We start from the raw sequence: 16,613 nt of genomic DNA, 5'->3' as shown, positions 1-16,613 counted from the left end.
GTGATTGGTCAATGCCCACAAAGAATTAGAATAATCAAGGCGAGTGTTGATGAAAGCATGTATTAATCTCTCTCTAAGTCTGTGGGGGAGAGATAGCCCTTTACCTTGGCAAGACGCCTTAGTTGGAAGAAGCTGGTTCTTATGACAGAGCTAACCTGTTTGTCTCTCTCTCTCTCTCCCTCTCTCTCTCTCTCTCTCTCTCTCTCTCCCTCCCTCCCTCCCTCTCTCTCCCTCCCTCTCTCTCTCTCTCTCTCTCTCTCCCTATCTCTCTCCCTCTCTCTCTCCCTCTCTCTTCCTCCCTCTCTCCCTGTCTCTCTCTTCCTCCCTCTCTCTCTCCCTCCCTCCCTCCCTCCCTCTCTCTCTCCCCCTCTCTCTCCCTCTCTCTCTCCCTCCCTCTCTCCCTTTCTCTCTCTCTCTCTCTCACAGCTCACAGTCAGATGCTATGGAGGACGGCCAAAAAGCGTCACCCAGATTGAAGGTCCTTCTGAATCTCATATATACACATCTGTTCTGTAACTGTGTGTCAGGGGGTAGCAGTTCCACCCTCTCCTTGTGCTTTCCAAACACATCTCAGCACTAAGAGTCGTTCAGCTGAGCAGACACTTTCTGGGCTTCAAAGAGAACCGTCTATTCTCTCCACTCAGCGCTGCCTAAAGCAGCACATTTATGAATAAAAATAAATAGATTATGAGAGGAGTAGTAACTTGAATATGAGGCCGGTGCCGACGGCTGCAGTCAGTCATGGATGAGTGGGTCCCAAGAGACGACATGACTCTGGAAGAGTGAGACTGTTCCCTTAACTTCCTCACCCTGTCTCTCTCTCTCTCTCTCTCTCTCTCTCTTCCTATCTCTCTCTCTCTCTCTCTCTCACTGTCTCCCTCTTCCTCCCTCTCTCTCTCTCCCTCTCTCTCTCTCTCTCTCCCTCTCTCCCTGTCTCTCTCTCTCTCTCTCTTCCTCTCTCTCTCTCTCTCTCTCTCTCTCTCTTCCTATCTCTCTCTCTTCCTATCTCTCTCTCTCCCTCTCTCTCTCTCCCTCCCTCTCTCCCTCCCTCCCTCTCTCCCTGTCTCTCTCTTCCTCCCTCTCTCTCCCTCTCTCTCTCTCTCTCTCTCCCTCCCTCTCTCCCTCCCTCCCTCCCTCCCTCCCTCCCTCCCTCCCTCCCTTCCTCTCTCTCTCACCCTCTCTCTCTTCCTATCTCTCTCTCTCTCTCTCTCTCTCTCTCTCCCTCTCCAAAGCTGCCAAGGTAGACACCACTATCTCATCTATCCAAGGATTAAAGGCAATGAAGTGTTAAATAGGTCTCTATGAGGAGTCTTAAGTACGCTTAATCTGTCTGCTATGCTTTGGAAGCGCTCCATTTCCACAACGTTATCTGACTTCATTATTCAGTCATTAACGGTTTTGCTCACCATTCTATCAAACTAATCCTATTAGCTGAGTATTCATAACACGTTCAAACAGTCTTGTTTCTTTCTGTGACCCCAAACTTGACAATATACAGGATATTTATTTCAAATACTGTCCAGTTGACGTGCGACTGTAGCATTCCTGACATTCCTTGCTTAAAGCTAGCTTAAAAATGCATTTTTTCACTGCCGTTGTTTTCGCTTTTGGAAATGCATGGAAGTGAAAGCAGCTGACGGCTAACTATGGCTCATTCACTTCCATGTATTTCCAAACGTGAAAACTATGGCGGTGAAGAACAATCAGAGTCTGGTAATGATGGGTTTGTAACCCCGATAGTGTATTCAGCCTGTTATTTTGACTATTTTGCTTCTTGAAGTGGTGTTTTTATAGTGAACTTAAAATATTGATCATTGATGTTGATGTAGACTCTAATAAGTAAGCCTTGAGAACCAATGTTTCTCGGGCCTGGTGACCCATAGGGCAGGAGCCTGTCTCCTGTTTCTGTAGCGTGGGGCAGATTGATGTACAAGTGCACCCCCTGGACATGACGCTAGTATGTCACAGGGACTCACCCCCAATCCAACCCTTGATGCTGAGTGCCAAGCAGGGAGGCATCGGGTACCATTTCTATAGTCTTTGGTATGACTCGGCCGGGGATCAAACTCACGACCTCCCAGTCTCAGGGCTGTCACTCTAACCACAAGGCCACTGAGCTGGTTATAGTTAAGCAATAAGGTACGAGAGGCAGTACTTTGTTGTGAATAATGTACAGTTCAAGGGTGTTGTTAGGCCCGACGCGCATTAGTATTCACAACAAAGTACTGCCTCGAGTACCTTATTGCTTTTATAAGACGGGTTGCCAGCGAAATTATAAATAGTAAGCAAATAGTAAGCTGCCTTTCAAAATAAAATAGTTTTAGCTGTTTTATATCGCATTTCAGTAACATTCGAGAAAATAGTCCCAGGTGTGGCTGTTGCTATGCAACAGACATAAACAGACATCTTGTCTAGGTGATGAAAGCCATAGCAGCACAGATTTAGCTACAGAACCTGCCGGGGCAGTCCGAAAACATCTTGACACATTTTCAAACGGGCTTTATTTTGATAAACAGATCACATATTCGGAATCTACACGGTAACTTTGTGTAGGAAGGAAATTATTACAAAGTTGATAAACTAACACACAGTCCGAGAGATTGAGTTAAAAGTCTGTTATATTTGGAATGCTGACAGTGTAACGGACGCCTTAATTTCTAACTGACATGAGGCTCTAGCGAGATTCTACAGGACTTTATACTCAACACAGTACACCCCATGACTCGCTCTCAACCAATCAGAATGCTTGATTTCATCTACCCGTATTATAAATATGGATATAGACTATCGGTGGATTATGGATAGTGATATTTCCCGCTGCGGTCCGGTTCACGCGGTGTCCCGCTGCGTGTTCCCCTCAGGGAGCACGGGCGCGTGGGGGTCCAGACCCGGAGGCCCGGGCGCGGCTGGAGAGACGGGCGTCCTGGCTGAGGAGGAGAGGGGACGGGCGGAGGACGCACGCCGCCATGGCACTCTGGAGAGCACGCCTCAGACAGGGTCACGCTGTCACCGCCTTCTACGCACGCGCTACACTGACCAGGTGTGTGTGTATGTGTGAGAGTGTGTGGGTGTGTGTGAGTGTCTGTGTGAGTACGTGTGTGTGTGTGTGTGTGTGTGAGTGAGAGAGTGTATGTGTGTGTGTGTGTGTGTGTGTGAGAGAGTGTAGGTGTGTGTGAGTGTCTGTGTGAGTACGTGTGTGTGTGTGTGAGTGAGAGAGTGTGTGTAAGTGTGTGTGGTTGAGTACGTGTGTGTTTGTGTGTGTGTGAGTGAGTGAGTACGTGTGCGTGTGTGTGTGTGTGAGAGAGTGTGTGTGTGTGCATGTGTGCGCGTGTGTGTGTGTGCGCGTGTGTGTGTGTGTGTGTGTGCGTGCACATTCATCATCTATTCCGACCCGATGACCTCTTCATATCCTTATACATGCATACTGTACATCCAGTCATTTGAATCAGCCGTATTCAGCAGCACTGTTCTGCTGGGTCGTGTGTTCCAGGGTGTTCATGGCGTGGAAGAACCAAGTCCAGTCCTCCAGGAGCATGAGACTCCAGGCCCGGGTCCGGCTGCAGCAGAGGCTGCTGGGTAACGCCTGGGCCCACTGGAGGGGGAGCACGGCCCGGCTGCTGGAGGTCCGGAGGAAGGGGGAGGAGAGGCGGACCCGCCGGGCCGGAGAGAGCCTGCGGCGCTGGAGAGAGATCTCTCACCGTGGGTCTCACCAACACACACCAGGACTCACACAGCGCCACCTGGTGGAACGGTCACAGGCACATACATGCACAATGAGTGCATGTTATAGTGTGTGTGTGTGTGTGTGTGTGTGTGTGTGTGTGTGTGTGTGTGTGTGTGTGTGAGAGAGAGTGAGTGTGAGAGTGAGTGTGTGCGTGAGAGTGTTTGTGTTTGTGTATGTGTGTGTGAGTGTGTGTGTGTGTGTGTGTGAGAGTGAGTGAGAGAGTGTATGGGTGTGTGTGTGTCCGAGTGAGTGTGTGTGTGTGTGTGTGTGTGTGTGTGTGTGTGTGTGTGTGTGTGTGTGTGTGTGTGTGTGTGTCCAAATGAGTGTGTGTTTAATTGTGTGTGTGTGTGCTTAATTGTGTGTGTCAGGCTGTCGGTGCATCAGCCATACAGTGTCTGTGTGTGTTCTTCACAGGGAGGTGTGTGTTCTTCACAGGGAGGTGTGTGTTCTTCACAGGGAGGTGTGTGTTCTTCACAGGGAGGTGTGTGTTCTTCACAGGGAGGTGTGTGTTCTTCACAGGGAAGTGTGTGTTCTTCACAGGGAGGTGTGTGTTCTTCACAGGGAGGTGTGTGTTCTTCACAGGGAGGTGTGTGTTCTTCACAGGGAGGTGTGTGTTGCGACAGCTCCTGAGTCAGTATGTGGAGACCAGTAGCAGGAGAGGGAAGGAGGTAGTTCTACTCATCTGGGTTCGAGAGACTGACAACATCAACAAGGCCCAAGACCTTTACCAGCGCACTCTCTTGAGCAGGTCCACAGTAGCTAGACTAAGACTTGTGTTATGTTTGTTTTTTGCAAGATCTTCAAAAACCTGTTTGTGCTTTGTCAACTCTTATTAGTAGCCTGTCTCTCTGACTGAATCGACATTTCGTTTCAAGGCAAGGCAAGGCAAGTTTATTTCAATCAATCAATCAATCAAAGCTTTATTTGTAGAGCACATTTCAGCAACAAGGCAATTCAAAGTGCTTTTTACATGAGACATTAAAAGCATCAAGACAAAGTGCAACACAAAAGGTCATATAAAACGAAATGGGGTGAAAAAATGCAGGAAAAATAAAATACAGGACTAAAAGTTACAGTGCAGTGTATGAATAAATAATTATTTGATTGAATAAAAAGCAGCAGCAAAAAGAAAAAAGTTTCACGTCATTATTCAGTCTGAAAGTGCTCCCATTGCAGCCGTTTTCAGAGATAATGGGCGTGGCCGAAGAGGGAGTCCTAAGCAATTAGTTCATCCCCTAACCAATCACATTGCGCTGTTTAATTCCGTCATCACATTCAAAGGATGCTGATTGGCCTGGTTGGAATTCCAGCTGAGAAATCCCTCCGGACGAGAGCCTTTCCAGACCTTTCCGAATCGCGTTTCGGAGCAGGCGTGCGATCCAGGGGGTGGAGCCAGGCTGTAGTATTAGAACACCTGTTGTCATGACGAAACGTCGCCAAAGCTTTAAAAACAGTTCAGGAAATCGTGTCTTCTATCTGTCCCTCAGACTCGTACAGCGATGGCGTAGCTACGCGCAACGCGGCGCCAACGAGCGCAACTCGGTCATCGCCACAGAGGCGCGGCGGCGGCGTAGAGCCGTGCGGCGGGCCTTCACTTCCTGGAGGGGGCGTGTCTTACGCAGACGGGGCGTGGCCAGGGCGGTGATACAGCGCTGGAGGGAGAGGGTGCTAGAGAGCAGGGCGTCCGACTACCGCGCTGTGGGACTGGCGTCCCGCTCGCGACGCCGGTGGAGGCTGGCGCGGCGCACGGCTGGGGACCGGAAGACGGCGTTCCGTGGGGACGGGCGGAGGAGGGAGACGGAGCAGACGTTACGGTTCTGGGTCACCGGCTACCGGGCGTCCAGGAGGAGTACGGCTTTCCATGAGCAGATGCTCTGCCGGAGGTGAGGAGAGAGAGAGAGAAGGATGGAGAGTGTGTGTGCGTGTGCGTGTGTGTGTGTGTGTGTGTGTGTGTGTGTGTGTGTGTGTGTGTTTTTATTTAACCTTTATTGTGTGTGTGTCTTTGGTATTGTGCCGCTCAAAATGTCTCAACTCAACTCAGATTTTATTTATAAACCACATTTAAAACAACCAAGGTTGACCAAAGTGCTGTACAGCTCCAGAGCAACAAACACACAGAACACTGCTAAACACCTACACAATAACAACAAAACACTACACCTACACAATAACAACAAAACACTACAGTACACCATCACAATAACAACAAAACACTACAGTACACCATCACATAACAACAGCACACTACAGTACACCATCACAATAACAACAGAACACTACAGTACACCATACACACCATAAGCAATACAGCTGCATCCCAAAAATTTTTAATATTGTGAAAAAGCTCATTATTTGCCGTGATTTAATTCAAACAGTGAAACCTTCATGTATTGTAGATCCATTACACAAAGTGAAATATTTCAAGCCTTTATGATTGTTCAGTATGTTCATTTATACACTCGGTACCTGATGGGGGCTCCTTACTTAAATTGTACTTAAATTACTACATCAACGTGGAGCGTGGCATAGAGGCAATCAGCCTTGAAACATCACTACACGTGTAATGAATCTATAATATATTAATTCACTTTTTGAATTAAATTACGGAAAATAATGAACTTTCCACAATATTCAAATTTTCTGAGACGCACCTGTATTAAATACAGTACAACACAGGGGCCCCGACCCCTCAGATTCTAAACGCTCGTCTGTGCGTCTCCGGCCCCTCTCTCCCAGAATCCTCCGGGGCTGGCGTGCGTACTCCGCTCCCTCTCTGGCGCGGAGGCGGCGTGGTGCCGGCCTCCAGCGTGACGGGGCCCGGAGGCTGGCGGCCCGGTGTTTGGCCCGCTGGAGGGGGGAGCTGGGCCGGGTCCAGCGCAGAGAGGAGGCCCTGGAGCAGAGCCTCCGCCGGAGGAAAGACAGACTGACCCAGGACACCCTGCGCTGCTGGAGAACGGCCACTAGGGGGAGCGCCGCGCTCAGGCGTCTCAATAGGGGAAGGCTACAGCAAGTGGGTAATGGAGTAGGCGACAAATGTTGGCTTGAACAGAAAGCAAATTTGTAGTATAACATTTTTTTATGCGTGTGTTGTGTATTTTTCTGTGTTTTGATTATTGGAGTTTAATGTGTGTGTTGTGTTTGTATTTTTCAGTGTTTTGATTATTGGAGTTTAAATGTGTGTGTTGTGTTTGCATTTTTCAGTGTTTTGATTATTCGAGTTTAATGTGTGTGTTGTGTTTGTATTTTTCAGTGTTTTGAGTATTGGAGGGGACGGTCAGGCGTGTCCAGGGCGGCCGGTGTGATGTGCGTGTGGAGAGAGAGGAGAGACGCGCGGCCAGCTCTGCTAGCCTGGTGGCAGTGGGCCAGAGGTGCTGACACAACACTGTTGTAATGTACTCTGTCATTCTGCAAAGACAATGGTGTCTTTCTACGAGGGTTGTTCTCGTCAGTTAATCCATGTCTTTCTACGAGGGTTGTTCTCGTCAGTTAATCCCTGTTGTCTCGACTGCTGATTGACCTGGATCACAGTCTCCCACGCTGCTCCATGTCTCAGCGTGTCGCTCCTCGCTGAGGAGAAACCAGGCAGCTGTTTTGTGTCAGAGCTCCGCAGCACTATGGTCTGTGGTGTCTGTGTGGACAGTCTACAGGTCTGTGGTTAGTGTACAGGTCTGTGGTTAGTCTACAGGTCTGTGGTGTCTGTGCCCAGGGTCTACAGGGCAGAGGCTGATGGCGGAGGCAGTGGGTCTGTGGCTGGAGGGTCGCAGGGTGTCCAGGTTCTTCCAGCTGTGGGTCCGAGTCCACCGGCGCCACACAGAGGCCTCACGGCTAGGCTCCGCCCACCTCGTCCACAGGTGCATCACCAGTTCACTCACAGCGTCACTAACGAGGAACAAACACAGGTGCTTCAGTTCACTCACAGCGTCACTAACGAGGAACAAACACAGGTGCTTCAGTTCACTCACAGCGTCACTAACGAGGAACCAACACAGGTGCTTCAGTTCACTCACAGCGTCACTAACGAGGAACGAACACTCCAGCTGGGAATCAAGGGGAAACCCCAGGTCCTTGAGAATCATTCCGCTAAACTCAGCGATCACGCCAGCTTTAGGAGTGTAATTTCACCTGGTGCTCGTGACCAGACTGTTGAGTTGTGGTCTTTTCATCATTTTCCAACATAGAAGCGAAAAAGGCTCGCACACTCACGACAGATGAGGCATTCGGATGCAAAATGCTAGGGTTTTTTATTCTACATAAGTGCAAAAATAAAGTGACAAGGTGATGACAAAATAAGGAATGTTTCTGTCATCAGACCATCGTCAGAAAAGGTAAATGGACTGCACTTATATAGCACTTTTCCACCTTAGCGGCACTCAAAGCGCTTTACAATGGCCTCTCATTCCCCCATTCACACACACTCACACACCAATGGAGGCAGCTGCCATGCAAGGTGCTAACCTGCTCATTGGGAGCAATTTGGGGTTAGGTGTCTTGCTCAAGGACACTTCGACATGTGGACAGTTGGAGCTGGGATTCGAACCACTGACCCTTTGATCATTGAACGACCCGCTCTACCAACTGATGCCCTTTCTTTTCATCGTTTCACCATGTAGGTGTTTTCACGCCTGGGCCGTGCTCACGAGGGAGGGAACGCTCTCGTTTAGGACGGCAGAGGCGGAGCTGCGTACGGTTCGGATCCAATCAGCTGTCAGTATCTGGAGGAGGCGCGCCGCGTCCCATCGGGCAGGGCGGGACCTGGCTCACAGGGTGAGCGAGCGTAAAAGGAGGAGCCTGCTGATGTCATCACCCCGCGCCTGGTATCAAGAGGTATGTCTTAGAAAGAATAGTGTAGCTGTAATGATAATGGTTAGTGTAGCAAGTACAGTCTGTGGCAGTAATAATAGTAGACCACAGATTTGTCATGTGACCGGACCAGACAAAACTAAGGTCAAGAAGAATGTGAGGGCTGTATAAAAATATTGACTAGGATTCATGTTTCAGTCTGTAGCAGATGATGAGCTTAAAGGCCAATGTATACTTCGTCATATGACACTTTTGAAAGTGTCGACAGACAGAAATGACGTCACTGTCGACACTTTTTTGTGGTGTTCATCAGAGATGTGTGGTCTTCTCCCGTCCTACCAGGCCCAGGTCTACAGGGGGCGCTCTCTCCACCTCTCCAGGAAATACTTCACCCGCTGGGCAGAGACGGCGTCAGCCAGGCGCCGTGGGAGGAGAGACCGCCTGGAGTCCAGACTGAGGTGTGTCCTCCTAACGCCCGTGACTCCAGACAGAGTAATAATCACTTTCAGCACGCGCTACGGACGGAGAACGATGTTCATAAGTTCTTGCGTTCTTGCACATCTTTTTGTAATTGTTTTAGCTGAATTTATTGATTTTAGTCTGTTCTTATTATCTTATCCTATATTAACTTTACTCTAATTTATGTTTTGCTTTTAGTGTTATTATTGTCTTATTATTGTTATGTCTTATTGTTTTATCTCTGCACTCTTTCTTACTCGTCGTCACTGTAAAAGAGGGCAACCTCAATGTCCTTCCAGTTTAAATAAAGGTTATTGAATTGAATTGAATTGGGAAAAAAAGTACAGTACCCCTGAAGGTCAAAAACAGTATGGTTACTTCTGTGATTTTTTCGGCGTCGGGTGACCAAATGCGGCCTCTCTCGTCTCACTCACACACACACACACACACACACTCACACACACACACACTCACGCCTCCACAGGGACTATTTGATGCGCTGGCGGCGGAGCGCGCGGAGGAGGAGGGTTCAGAGGAGGCGTGCTCAGGTCCTGTGGGACAGCTGGAGAGACCAGACTGCTGCTGCGCTCCTGCTTAGGACTCTGGTACACACACACACACACGCACACACACACACACACATACAAGCACACACACACACACACACACACACATATACACACACACACATACACACACACACACACACACACATACACACACACACACACACATACACACACACACGCACACACACATACAAGCACACACACACACATACACACACACACACACACACGCGTGCACGCACACACACACACACACTCATATACACACATACACAAACACACACACACATACAAGCACACACAAACACACACACACACACACACACACACACACACATGAACATAATGTATATTAATGTATATATATAATTTTTCTGGAATATGTAGGGGTGGGACCTATGCCCCCCCCCCCCATTGCTCTCTGTAAAGCACATTGTGTTGCCTCTGTGTATGAAATGCGCTATACACATAAAGTTTGATCTATCAACTGTATATACAGTATGTGACCTGTGTGTGTGTGTGTGCGTGTGTGTGTGTGTGCGCGCGTGTGACCCCCCTCCTCTCTGCAGTATACACAGATTGCAGCAGTGGGCGTGGCTTACCTGGAGGAAGCGGCGCATCAGAAGCCGAGTGTCGGAGGCCTTCGCCGCACGCTCTGACGGAGCGCTGGTCGTTCAGATGAGGGTGGGGCCTCGTTTGTGACGCGTCAGCCCGACAACCTTCACCTGGTCCAACCGAGGCGTTCATACCGTAGCGATTAGCGCTCGCTGGAATGGAACTAGACCGACTGTACATGAAAGTTCCTTAAACGGGGTGAGACCCTCATTCAACAACCCTGTTTCTGCTGCAGGTGTTTCACACATGGAGAAGGCGTGCGTTTTGTCTCCGTGACCAACGGCCGACCCATCGGTCAGACGTGACATCGGAGGCTGCAGCTGACGACGCCGGGGTCTAGTGACCTTTAACCTCTCACCTCGTCCGCCAGAGGCGTTAAGCCCGTCTCTGGTTTCAGCACGCCGGCCTGCTCGGACATACCTCTGCCTTCCCTGACCTCTGTCCTACAGTCCAGCAACGAAGGGACACGCAAAAACAATGTTTTGTCTGGAAACGGCCGACGGGTCAAAATGACCCGATTGACCAATCTTTTTAAAGTCACCATGTCATCTTGCCTCTGTAATGCTAACAATGTTATTATGACCTGTCGTCTGGCAATGTTCACAAGGAAACACAGCGCTAGGTTTCTGTGGCAGAGGTGACTGGGGTAATATTTGCACTGTAGCCAGCTGGTTTTATAGGTGATACTGCATGTCAGCAGCTCAGGAGATAGAGTTGCGAGTGCAGTGAGGTAGCCTGATCTGATGCAACCACTGAGCAATGTCATCTCAGGACATGTGACCTAACATCAGACCATAATGCCATCCTCCAAATGCTTCACGCCCTATGACCTTTGTATTGACTGATATACAAATGTCTGTATTGTAAATACAGTATAAAGTTCAAGTTGGTTTATAGATGGATGCATCATGTCGTCACCCGGTAAGAAGTTGTGTGTTTTTATTGAGCTTTATACACCACAAGTTATAAATATTCAAAAAATCCTGAAAAATGACTTCTGGCAGTGAAGTCACTGCTAATTGTTTGTTACTTTAAAAAAGGCCTCAGGTGAAATAAAGTCTTTGATAGCAGTTTAGCAGCAGCAGGTCAATACTGTAACAACTGTTGAAGATTACAATAGTAATCACTGAATTAAAAAAGAATCGCTTGTGGGTTCCTTTAATTGGGCAAAATTCCCATGTTGCCCAATATAAACGTTGACAATCTGTCACCACACTCCTGTACATCACTTCTCAATATTAGTACAACGAAAACAGGTTTCCTACCCTGTCATTCTGTCACACGACACAATACAAATATTTTAAAAAACGGTTAAAAAGTACAAAATGTTCCCTCTGTATAATTTATAGCAGTGCTTCTTCCAACGACACAGTTCTCAAACATGTTTGAATCAGTGTGAAGCAGCTGCTTCTTCCACGGGTTCCGGCGGAGCGTCGAGAAGCTCGAACATGTCGTCGATGACCTGCCAGAGGCAGTTGTCCAATGGGAAGTCGTTATCCACCAGGTTGACCAGGAAGTAGTTGTCGTGAATGTACTTGATGATCATCCGCGAGGGTGACTCGTCTTCGTACAGCTTGGCCCACTGCTCGATCCACAGGGCGAAGGCCTCGTCCTGGCGGGGAAAAACATGGCGTCATATCAACGTGTCTATCGCTGCGGCGCGCCTGTAATCTTTATCAGTGATATAAATGTTTATTGTTTTACAGAGGGGTTTTTCCAAAAGTCCTAAAACCTACGGGGACCTCACCTTCCAGTACATGAAGCTGACCGGGTCCACCACAGTGGGCTGGACGATCTCCCTCCCTGGGAAGATGGCCCAGGTCACAGCGTTGGGCTGCATGTCGTGGGCGTTGGTCATGTTCTGGCCCTGGATGAGATATAGGTCATTTGATTTATATAAACAAAGTCACAAAACCTGTCAGAGTCACAAGGATGATATGGAAAAACTCACTCAATGTCCTACTTTGTGCACTGATTCCGTTGTTCACGTGTGTATGTGCTAGCTCTATGTACTGTATGAGTTTAACGGACGCAAAAGCTTACATGAACGTTGACGATATGGTAGTTTACACGAGGCTCGTACTTCTTCAGCACTTTGAGAAGGGCGGTTACATTTTCACTCGAGGTGAAAAATTCCAGATATGCCTGTTGGATTTTAAAAAAAAGATGAGAGTTGATGCATACCAGATCGTGTGTTACAAAAACACAGTCAATTCATCTTCCTCACGCTACACACATCAGTTTGAATTCTACATCTGCGTATTTCGTCTGACGGCGAACCTTCTGGAAGACATAGCCGCCCGGGGGCCCCCAGCCCACGATGGGGTCTGAGGAGGGCTTGCCGTTGATGTTGGGCTGGGAGTTGATGGTGAGGACGCCTCGTCGGTTCACCTTCTCCAGCTCGTCCTTCAGGAGGTTGGTCTCCGGGGCCAGAGGCTCGTCGTTCCACGGCAAACACATCACCTGCAGGGACGGACGACGCACGCGTGAGCGGACGGGGCACGACACGCGAACACGCTAAAAAGGCTTCGAATGAAGTTACGTATGGACTCGCAAGAGAACGTGTCAGGGATTTTCCTGCATTTTTGGCGCACCCCAAAGAGATTTTAGCCAGAGCCGAAGTAAATTCATCAGTGCCAAAATGCTAAAATTTGAGAGAAAAAATTGCAATTCAAAATCCTCTCTAAATGTGTTTGATAGCTTGTTTCAAGTGCAGCCCATCCCTCTTTCTTGCATTGTCCATGGTTTGGACCACTAGTAATCAAGATCATTAATAGACAGGTTATCAGGATCTTAAACATTTTGTCTTCATATTCACTTTGCGTCATGTCGGGAGATTTCCCGCGATTGTGAAAAGTGAGCTCAGTCAGAACGACAGCCAAGAATACAGGCCTGTACACACCGGTAGGATACTCAGCATAAAACTGAGGTTTCCCCACAAAACTGCGCGCGCATCAGCCCCCCCCAAAAAAAACCAATCTGAGCCAGGAAAACCCCATGTGTTTTGAACGTGAGCCTGAGACGTCACCTTGTGTCCGCCCTTGTTGGGCTGAGCCGTGATGTAGCTGGTGAAGACCTCGAACACGCTGGCTTCGTTCGTCAGCTCCTCGCCCCACATGCACAGCAGGGCGTCCTTCGACGACTTGCTCTTCAGGTAGAACAGGTAGTAGTCGTTCAGCTCGCCGAAGGCCGGAGAGGAAGAGTTGCCCCTGTGGTAACGGGGGAAAAAAACAACCGTTTAAGACACCGTTTTGTGAAGCCGGAGGCAAATTTTTCATTCGATCGTGAACGAACACGCGCCGCTTTACCATCGGCCGTTGGGAAAGTCGTCCCAGTCTTGGGTTCTGTAGATGTAGCTCTTCGGTCGGGAGGCCCAGAAGATGGGACGAACGTCCTCCACCTTCCGCTTGGGGTGAGCGCTCATCGCCCAAGGGAGCGGTCGTCTGTCGAATCAAACACACCCTCGGTCACTACCAGTTCATTAACACCTCATAGTGGTCTGATACAGACCTACAGAGGCTAAGGGTTCGGGGACTAACAAGAGACTTATTTAACGAACATTGTTTGATCTCAACACGCATGTCAAAGCCAGGACGCACTCAAGACCCTGTTTGTTCATGGGACATTTTACCCGGGGTTTTCCCCCCTGAGCGAAGGAGAAACTGGCCCTGCCGGAGACCCAAACTCGGACAAGGACACCTCCTCCACGATGACCCACACAGCGGTCAACCGTATACCCTAATAACAAACCAGCGACCGTCCACAGACCTGGGGTCCTCGTTCCACAGGCCCAGCTGCCTGAGCACCTCCATGGTGGCCACCTCTCTGTTGAGCGTGTAGAAGTGGAGGCCGGGCACCTCGCCACTGTCCAGCAGCACGCGGCACATGCCCACCGCCTGCTCGATGCCGTAGTTGCGGATGGCGGCGTCGTTGTCCTTGATGGGCTCCACCACCCGCTGGATCTCCTCAGGAATCTCCAGCTTGGACAGCCTCACCAGCTGCTTGAGAGACTGGTAGCCCTGGTGGAACAGTTTGAACTCTGAAAACCATATCGTTCATCCTCATAAAGTGACTGCTTTATCTTTAGTCACAGATGGTACAGAATGTTTTCTTCAAATGCAAACTCGCGAGAAGTGCGGTTCATGGCATTTCAATTAAGATTCATGCTTTCTATAATGATCATTGAATTCATAAATTATATCTAAGCTCCTTTCTAGGAAGATTCCATTTTTGTACACACTTTGAGGCACCAATGCTTCTTGGAAGATAAACCCTTTTGTTTAATGCTACACATAAAAAAGTGATTTATTAGTGATCCTCAAACTGGACAAATATGCCACTCTCACAAAGTACATCCAGCCTTCCATATTAACCTTTAAACCCACACCTAGATGTGAAGATAAGCCACTCCCCCCCCATTACCTGGATAGGAAAGATCCCAGGTAGGATGGGGCATGTGATGCCAATAGCCCTGCAATCTCTGACGAAATTGAGGAAGGTGTCGGCCCTGAAGAAGAGCTGTGTGATGATGAAGACCGCCCCAGCGTCCACCTTCTCCTTCAGATGTCTGAGGTCCTCGGCGTAGCTCTCCGCCTCGGGGTGGCCAGTAGGATAGCCTGTACAAAATGAAACGGCACACAAACAGCGGAGACAGAACACATGTGAATAGAGATCTTTGAAAACATGCGGAAATGCACTCGGCATCTGCAGAAAACGGAAGAAACGGGTGAAAAATCATTCCGCTTTGCCACTGACTGACTGGCCGCGCTGAATATGACGCCAATGTTAGGCCTCAACGGTACAAAACCGGTCAAACGATAAAAGACGTGACAGACACAGCATGGGTCATTTAATGAGAATGAACCGACAGCTCACCGGCTACGCAGATGTCAAAGTAGTCGTCAAACTCGCAGCGGATGTGTTTGACCAGGTCTGTGGCGTAGTTGAAACCTCCCTCCTCCTCTTCCCAGTCGGCCCCCATGGGGTCTTTGGAGAGAAAATCAGACTGTCGGGTCAATGATGATGTCATAGGGGCTGCTCAAACACGTTCTAGGATGATATTTCTCGCGGCCATTCAAATATTTTTTACTTATTTCACAAAGTCTTAAGTTCTGAATAAACTCTTAACTTCATAAATGAATTCAGATGTGTTCAGTGAATATTTCTTAAGTGCGCAGATGCTACCTCCTCTTAGCGCCATGATATTCTTCAGGCCCAGCCGCTTGGCTTTCCCGAGGTAGCTGGTGATCGTCTCTTTGCTCTGATTGCAGCAGGTCAGATGGAGGATGCTCTCCAGACCACAGTAGTTGACCGCTGTGCTAGCGATCATCATGGAGGAGGTCTCCTTGTCCGAGCCTGGGTCTCCGGCAGGGTGCCAGGTGATGTCGATGAAGAGTGGACCTCCAGCGCCCATACGGTCAAATCTGAAAGAAAACAAAAGTGGAACATACAGGAAATCACACATGACCTTTTGAATTGTAGCCTCGCAGTCCAAATTTGATTGAACTTTCACTTTTGAGAACACCTTGAGTCAGAACATGAATATTTGAATGATCCCTTTACCATCCTTCAATCCGAGCAAACTCAATCCCTATGAAAATGTGCAAAAGTTTAAATATAACTTAAAATTCACTACCAAGATAACCCTATACACCCATGTGCTACAGACCTCGAGATGAGATTGACAGCTCCGCTTGCGGTGCGAGGGGGGAAGAACTCGAGGGAGAACCATCGGTCTCCAGACTCGGTCCTGCGTCGCATCTTGTCCCTGAGCCTGTCCCCGCGGTCAGTGTCCAACACGGGGGTCGAGCTGCGGGAGCTGTCCTTGGAGCTCTCCCCTCCACTGTTACTCGCACCGCTGGAGTCGCTTTTGCATGACTGCCATCCGCCTTCAACCCTCTGGACCTGGTTCACCATGCTGCCGGGTGGATGGGATGGGCAGCTACTGTGGGACAAGTCACGGTCAACAGCCTTATAACGTTGATGGTGGGAGGGTCTATCTAACAGTAAACAAACAGATGAGTTATGTAACCTTAGCTACGTTACACCGGTCTGAGATCAAGTTGAGAGATACGTGCGCTACGAGAGGTTGTGTAAATATAAACACAACCGTTTGGTAAACAGAAAACCCTGTTAGCAACACCGATGTTTAGTTAGTTTGCTCGCTAGTCGGCTGCATGCATTAACGGCTCGCTAGATATGTCAATGAATGTTTCATACTTGCAAATCCAAGTGCAATGTTGCAGGAAAGGAGTCAGATGCGTTGCTGGCCAGCAACGTTAGGCTAGACAACCTCAGTCGTTTTACTACTAACTTTGACTGTCTACTGTTCAATTTGACCTCCTCTATCTTCTCCGGTCTATGTCCCACGGCAATATCACCATTGCTGTTGGAAACAACAACACGGGAAGCGGATCATCTTCTAATTAAAGAACGGTCCTGTGTTT

The 16,613-nt window shown here is 48.9% G+C and overlaps 1 protein-coding gene across 1 annotated transcript; it reads right to left on the bottom strand.

Moving 5' to 3' along the window:
- Positions 1-11,096: 11,096 nt before the first annotated feature.
- Positions 11,097-16,518, bottom strand: mthfr (methylenetetrahydrofolate reductase (NAD(P)H)). The gene is made up of 12 exons (XM_084435785.1): positions 16,387-16,518; positions 15,836-16,111; positions 15,352-15,590; positions 15,043-15,153; positions 14,590-14,783; positions 13,936-14,186; positions 13,476-13,610; positions 13,196-13,376; positions 12,448-12,630; positions 12,211-12,312; positions 11,915-12,034; positions 11,097-11,779 (listed from the first exon to the last, which is right to left on the bottom strand). The coding sequence occupies exons 2-12, from the start codon at positions 16,081-16,083 to the stop codon at positions 11,558-11,560; spliced, it is 1,986 nt and encodes a 661-aa protein (XP_084291911.1). The 5' UTR covers positions 16,084-16,111; positions 16,387-16,518; the 3' UTR covers positions 11,097-11,557.
- Positions 16,519-16,613: the final 95 nt, after the last annotated feature.

This window comes from Borostomias antarcticus, assembly GCF_949987555.1.
Source record: "Borostomias antarcticus genome assembly, chromosome: 3".
Lineage (NCBI taxonomy): Eukaryota > Metazoa > Chordata > Actinopteri > Stomiiformes > Stomiidae > Borostomias > Borostomias antarcticus.
Note: the sequence above shows the minus strand (reverse complement) of the source record. Positions and strands in the feature narration are given on the sequence as shown.